This window comes from Humulus lupulus, chromosome 2, assembly GCF_963169125.1.
Source record: "Humulus lupulus chromosome 2, drHumLupu1.1, whole genome shotgun sequence".
NCBI lineage: Eukaryota > Viridiplantae > Streptophyta > Magnoliopsida > Rosales > Cannabaceae > Humulus > Humulus lupulus.
In genome coordinates this window covers 53,649,998-53,657,926 of record NC_084794.1, presented here as the reverse complement: position 1 = coordinate 53,657,926, position 7,929 = coordinate 53,649,998, and the positions used below count along the sequence as shown (strand labels likewise).

General features: G+C 29.8%; 1 protein-coding gene across 1 annotated transcript; it reads left to right on the top strand.

Moving 5' to 3' along the window:
- Positions 1–3,889: 3,889 nt before the first annotated feature.
- Positions 3,890–7,137, top strand: LOC133817824 (uncharacterized). Its single transcript, XM_062250433.1, has 6 exons — positions 3,890–4,598; positions 4,704–4,740; positions 5,095–5,331; positions 5,469–5,516; positions 6,242–6,684; positions 6,842–7,137. Exons 1-6 carry the CDS (start codon positions 4,288–4,290, stop codon positions 6,912–6,914), a joined length of 1,149 nt encoding a protein of 382 aa, XP_062106417.1. The 5' UTR covers positions 3,890–4,287; the 3' UTR covers positions 6,915–7,137.
- The last annotated feature ends 792 nt before the right edge of the window (positions 7,138–7,929 follow it).

Genomic DNA, 7,929 nt, shown 5'->3' with positions numbered 1-7,929 from the left:
CTATCGCCAAATAATTTAAAAATTAATCATTATTTTAAAGATTCATAATAAAATCATAACTAAAGAGTATTGAATAAAATCATAAAAATACAACAAACCAATAATTTTTTACAAAAACAATAAACATACAACAAACTAATAACAAAGAGAAAATGTGATATAAAAGTAAAAATTTTGATTAAGAATGAATATTTTTAGGTTAAAGTAAAATATGTGTTATCATCCTATTAAACATAATAATTTTTCTAAATATTATGTACATTATACTATATAAATATATATATATGCATTATATTTAAATGTAATAAAATTGAAAAATATATTAAAAAAATTGATATATATATAACAATGTAGTGTAGTATAATTTGAACTATATTAATAAAATTTAAAATTATAAACCGCATCACACTGCACAATTTGACAAAAATGCAATCCATAGTTGCACTACGAAATGATTCATCACAAATTTTAGTGTTGTGGACAGTTTGATAAACACCTTTATCCCACACATGTGGCCCTTAATTATATTAAGTTTTCAAATTCTCAATCCTTAATACATTGTTTACCTATGAATATGTATCTTCCATTATAACTACTAATATTATTAAACTTTTGTTATTCTACTCAGTTTTTCACCTTAAATTCGTTAAATTATTTTTTATAAATTATAAAGGAATTTAGTTGAGTACGAAAAAATATATTAAGTGCAAAATAAAGTTCATGAAAACATTTTTTCATACTCTAACTTAAAAAAAATAAGGTAATATATATTTATAAATACAAAATTGTATCAAATTAGCCTATATATTCATTAATTTTAAAAGATACTACAAATGTTAGGCTCTATACTAATCATTATAGGACCTACGTGTATTGATGTTCAATATTACATATGTCTCCAAATAATATTATTGTACGTTTATAACTTAATATTTCAAATAATATTATTTTAAAGATTGGAATTTTTAATTATCAATTAAGGGTACAACTTGATTTTTATTTATGTATTAAATTATATGAAAAAGGAAAACTTGCGTGCTGGATTCGAACACACTAAAGTGATAATATTAATGTAAGAAATTCGGATTAGGAATATCCATATACGAATAAAAAAAGAAAAAAGGTTAATAAATATTGACTATTAGTGTAAAAACAAAATCCAGCATGATTTATTTGGATTCTAATTTAAATTTGAGTAATTTATTCTCTAAAAAATGAGTAATTTAACAAAATTACAAAAGTGGTCTGTCTGGCTGTCTGCGGCGGAACTGTCCACACAACATTTTTTTTTTAATTTAAAATTTACAATAACCAAACAAAAAACTATAGTCTGTCCCAAAATATAATATTACACTAAAACAAATTAAATAACAGTTTTTCAAAAAATTAAAATTAAAACATCCGACGCACAAATGAAGCTGGCAACGGGTCTCTCTCTAGTCTCTATCTCAGAAGCGAAAACTCGGTTTTTTTCTTTTTCTTTTTTTGTTATTAGTAGTAGATAAATTTTGAATGAGTTTTGTTTTTAAAGAAAATATTATAACGTGAAATAAAAATCGATTATGTAAAAAAAATGGAATTTGACTTTAAAAAGTTGTGGAAGTGGGTGCTTCTTACAAAAGTAATCACTTTCTGTGACCATTTATTAATTTAAAAACTAACAGAATAATATTATTTCACTATTTATTAGTTTACTAAAATTATTAATTTTTTTAAAAAAATATTACCTGTTATAATAATTAGTACACACATTATAACACATAATAAATTAATGAACAATTTTAATACATTTTGAGATCCCTAATTCAACAACAACCTATAAAAAATAGCACATCTTTAGCATTACTTAAAGAAAAAAAAGAGTGTCTAAAGTCGTAAAATTTTACAGAAAATAATAGGAATGTAATATTTTTTTCTTTTACATTTTAAAAAATAAATAAAACAATCCAAATCCAATATATTAATGTTACACGATCCAAAAATTTGAGGATTAATAAATGCATGAGTTAGAAGGATGTCATAATTATGAGTTTGGCTCACCCTACACATTTATTTTTTCAAATTATAATATCATATAGGACTAAACAGCTTAAAGAAAAGAATGAAAATCTTCTAGCCATATAAATTGGGCGTCCACCCTAAGAGTATGTGTATTGTCAATCCATGTGCAACCTTATTGATTGTACAGCGTACATGGATCAAAGACACTCTTGAAAAATTAGACAATAAATTTACAATATCCTTTAAGAAAAAACATAAGTCATTATAATAAGACGATCATTTGGAAAAGACAGTAAAACAATCTGATTCAACAAAACTCAAAGAAAGACCTAACATTAGCCTTCAATCTAGTGCTACCAAAAAAAACTACACATTTTACTTGTGTCATTATAAAACAACCTACAAAACAAAGCATCACATAGAGCACAACATTAGTAAAATAAAAATAATAATAGAAAAAATAAAATAAAATTAAGTCAAACCTCTATTAGTTAATAACCAAAGAAGAAAATAAAAAGAAATTTAATAACCAAAGAAAAAAAATTAAAAAAAGAAGATATATTGTGACAACAAGAAATTTAATAGATAATAAATAATTAGTAAAAATATAATATATTAAATTAAAAATAACTAGCAGTCTTTTTAAAAACCAATTGCCAGTTATTATGAAAACCTCAAATATATATTCTTCTAAAAAATAAATAATTAAACAAAATAAAACTAAAAAAAAATTGAAACAAATATGATTGAACTAAAATTTTAATGAATAAATAAAATAAAAACTTGAGAACAATATTAGAAAAAATTTCTAGAAAAAATTATCATCATCGAACAACAATGAAGATGATAATTTTCTAACAAAAAAACACAACAATAAATATTTTCATCAAATGACAAATCATACACTAAATATACTAAATTGAAAAATAATATAATTATAATTCAAATGAGATGAAAAAAAGAAAATACTTATCTTGTTAATTATACAGTAAAGTAAAAACTGAACAAAATCTTACTAGACAAGAACAAACTGAAAAAGAAAAGCACAGAACTAAACTTTTCTACACAAAACCCAATAATGTAGAAAAACATACAGGTTGAATTATCCTATTAAAATCATTATTGAACAATTTAAACCATTTTTTAAAACGTTTCTACATGATATATAAACACAGCCAAAAGACAACAACTATGATCAAAAGGAGCACAAATGAGGCCAACTAATAGAAGAGGGCAACAATTAGTATAACTGATGTTAAACAGAAGAGAATGACTAAATGGAAACCAAGAAAACTATTTGTTTAAAAAATTAATTGATTCGGTGGTGAATTGAAAAAAAAAAAGAAAGAAAGAAGAACACTTTAAATAAATAATATAATGATAGTAAAGAAAAGTCACCGTGATCACCAGAAAACATTAATGAAAGAGAATGTTTTCATTAATATTTGAATATACATCTACATATACATATATGTTTAAATCGTGAGGAGAAATGGAGATGTTGAGGATGGTGGAAAGGGGCGGGTAATTAAAGTGTGAGAAGTGGATACGTATTCACAAGACGATATTGAGGCTGAATAGTTTGGCTATTTTGTGGTTTGCTTAACCGATGAATCCAAAGGGTCAGTAGTCAATAGTGTGGAAGGGCTAATAATTGTATGGAATTTGGAAAGGAAAAAAAATTAATTATTTTATATTAGGAAAATATGGAATTGGAGAATAAATAAGTATTGAAAAAGAAAAATAGATCATAGTATGAACAGAACAGAACAGCTTTGCCCTAAGAGGACACGTGTCCGGATCACAGTGCCACCTGTACTTAAATGTCTTCTCATACATCGTCTTCACCAAAATACTCTTTAATTAATTTATTTATTTTCTCTCTTTATTACATTTTCTTTCCCAAGCTTTGCACTTTAATCATTTCACACGTGCTACCTTCCTTTTCTACGCCGGGAAAACCTCTCTCTCTCTCCTCTCTAAAAACTCAAAATCCCGTTCGCTTTGCCAACGGCTCATCTCATCTCGGAAACTGCGACAATAAAATCCCCAGCCCTAAAAAATAGACAACAAAAATCAATTTTCTCTCTTCGTTTCCTCACTGTCCAAACAAAAAAGGCACAAATATAGAAACAAAAATACTATAATTTCTAATTGGAGAAAGATTTATTTTTTCTCCGAGAATTTTATTGGGTTTGATGTGATCAGATTGATTTGAGTTCTGTACTTGTAGGGGAATTGCTTCTTTTTTTTGGGGGGGTCGAGTTTTTTAGTTTGGCGTGTAACATGGGAGCTGTGACGTCATCGATGGCGGCGAAGTTCGCCTTCTTCCCGCCAAACCCGCCATCGTATGGATTGGAGGTGGAGGAGGTGAGTGGGAAGGTGAGGATGACCGGAGTTGCGTCGGCGGCTGTGAAGGAAAATGTCGACGTTTTGAAGCTTCCTACCAAGAGAGGAAACGACATCGTTGCGCTCTATGTTAAGAACCCTTTAGCTTCCCTAACCCTCCTCTACTCTCACGGTAACGCCGCTGATCTGGGTCAGATGTACGAGTTGTTTAGTGAACTCAGTGTTATTCTCCGAGTCAACTTGCTGGGGTTAGTAGTTCATCTCTCTTCATTTATTTGTGTTTTGATTTGAATACCCATCTTACTATTTTTGGTGAATTTAATTCAATTTCTTTTCTTTTCTTTTCTCTTTAGTTATGATTATTCTGGTTACGGAAAGTCTACAGGGAAGGTACGTGATTTGGATTTGAATGTTAAGAACAAACATCTAGTTGAATTGTCGTTTTGATGGTGTTTTGTCGTTTCGGAATGCTCTATCAGAATCTGGACTCGGCCAATTTTTGGACTTTGAGATTTTAATTCTGGTGGGGTTTTGTTCTTTTGCAATTTTCTCTGAAAAAGTTGAGACTAGTAAGAAGATAACCCATATGGGATTTTGCCTTTTTCCTTCCAAAGAACCTGAAAAGATCCTAATATACGAGATTCAGAACTTTTCTACTTTGAAGTTCAGTTTGTCTTATCTGCAATGGAAATTTGAGATTGTTGTATAACGTTAAGCTAACACTTTTCGATCGATTCTAAACAGCCGAGTGAACAGAACACTTATGCTGATATTGAGGCAGCTTACCGGTGCCTTGTGGAGAAGTATGGGGCGAAGGAGGAAGATATTATTTTATATGGGCAGTCGGTTGGTAGTGGACCCACTCTAGATTTGGCTAGCCGGTTACCAAGTTTGAGGGCTGTGGTTCTGCATAGTCCCATCTTGTCTGGTCTCCGAGTCATGTATCCTGTGAAACGAACCTACTGGTTTGACATTTACAAGGTGGTCTTCTTCTTCTTCTTCTTTTTTTGAGTAATACAAGGTGTTCTTCTTTAATTGCTTAACATTAATGCAGGTTTTGCACAAAATGCTTGGATAAATTACATGTTAGTAATGATTCTTTCATGTATTTTATGCAGAATATCGACAAAATACCCCTTGTCAATTGTCCAGTTCTGGTAATTCATGTAAGTTTTCTACTCTTTTAAGTGAACCAGTTTTCTTCTGGGTTGTCATTCTATATATTGCCTTAAAAGACATTATGTGCTTCTGGAAGTGGCTTAAATTTATTTCTCTCTCTTACATTATCTGTTTTCCCTTCTTTGCATTATTTATGAACCATTTAAGGGTAGTGACCTACAGGATCGAATTTAGCTTGTAAGCACATATTTATTGCGAAAAGCAATCATCTTAAACCATGTTTAATGGTTGGATGCACCAAATTTAACTCACTTACGGTTTATATATGTCTGGACATATGTGGATGGGGCTAAAGTCTTGCTAGATCTAAGATTGTCAAAAGATTTACAGATGATACTTTTGTTTCCGAATATTAAGGGGATGTGGGCCCTGGACCCAATTGACTTTGCACATAATGATCATTATAAACAGCATTGCTTGAGCCCTATTGTAATCCGTGATTGTTAAGAAGGTTGAAGTTTTTTACTTTTTTTAAGTTCTTTATTATTCAATTTACATTAAAGATGTAACCTCTGAATAGGATGATTCTGGTATAAACAGTCATACCTATAATGCAGTTGACATTTGCATGTAGTACTAGTAATTGGTAAATGGCATTCCTTCAAATTCGGATGTCATGTCAACCTTTATTAATGGTTCATGTAATAATTGAGTGACTTTTAGGAAGTATAATTTTCCATGCAACTTTTTAATTGTCTTTGCCTTTCGGCAGGGGATTGCTGATGATGTAGTGGATTGGTCCCATGGCAAGCGACTGTGGGAACTTTGTAAGGAGAAATATGAACCATTATGGGTGAAAGGAGGGAATCATTGTGATTTAGAGCTTTACCCGGAATACATAAAGCATCTCAAGAGATTCGTATCAGTCATTGAAAAATCTCCACATTTGAGAAATGGGTCTGGAAAATTTACAGAACAATCAGAAAGTGCTCGAAAGAGCACAGATTTTAGAGAAAAATCTAGATCGAGCACAGATCGGAGAGAGAATTCTAGACCAAGTATTGACCAGAGAGAAAAGCCTAGATTTAGTACAGACCGCAGTGAGAAGTCAAGTGTCGGGACCGATAAGAGAGAGAGATCAAGAAAGAGCGTGGATCGTTCTGAGAAACCGAACAACTTGGATCAACCAGAAAAGGCACGGAACAGCATTGACCGGTTAGCAATAACTTATACTGATTGATAATATAATTTTATATTTTCTTTCTATGGAGTATCTATTTGCTTTCCCTTTGTTAGATACAAACTTGGCCAATGTGGCATTATATCTTGTATTGAAATTTGGTTATCCTGAGTGGTTGAATTGTGTTGGCAGCTTGGGAAGCATGGTCAGATCAGTTAGATTATGCAATATTGATTGTTTCAAGCCAGCAGCAACCACTGTTTGAGGAAGACAAAGAGACCAATTCTAGGCAAAGTTTATTTCAAGGTTTACCTGTTATTTATTTGATTGGTTGGGGGGATTGATTGTGTTGGGTGATGGGAAAATGTCATGTTTTCTATATACCGAGGAGAAAGATGAAAGGAAATTTAATTAAGAATCTGAGCAAATTGTTAACCTCAATTTGTTCTCTTTCCAACATAATAAATTTAACCCTGCTCTACTCTCAATCTCCCTTTTCAAAATGTGCATACACCAAGTTTTTGTGTGGAATTGTGTTATTTAGTTTTTTTTTCCCAACGTCTGGATGATTAATTTACTTTCTGACCAGATTCAGGGCTCGTGCGAGAAATTATATTCAAAATTTATGTATATGCTTAAAAGCGTTGGAAAGTGAGTAGTTGTGGCATGATTCTCCTTAAATGTCTGATATAGTAATTAATAGATGTACTCAGATCATACCTAAATCATATTCACTCACATTAAAAAGATGGAATTTAGGTTCTTGCTAAAATTAATGTTGGGAATTAAATAAGCCATTTTTTCCATCTCCAAGGGTAATATTGTAATTTTATAATAAATAAATATTATTTCCTTCTTAAATGCCAAACAAATATGATTTCTCTTCTAATTTCTTTCCGACATAGGGCAGCCACAATAGCTTCTTCAATTATCATATTCTTCAAAAATATGAAGAAACAAGATTTAAAGTGCCTTCATTGAGCATCTCCAACCTTGACACCTTATTTGGTGTCACTCCAATCACAATATTAAAAATTACACAAAAAAAAAAAAAAAAAATTATTATTATCTTATTTTTTTAAATAAATTGAATATTCTTTTTATTATTATATTAATTTATCAAAATCATCACAATTATTATATCTAATTAATATTTTAAATAAAACTACTCATTAATTACATGACAATAATATTAAATGTCTTTAAATTTGTAATGTTTGTATTGTATAATATTAAAAAAAATACAAATATTTAATAATGTTTTATTTAAATTATAATTA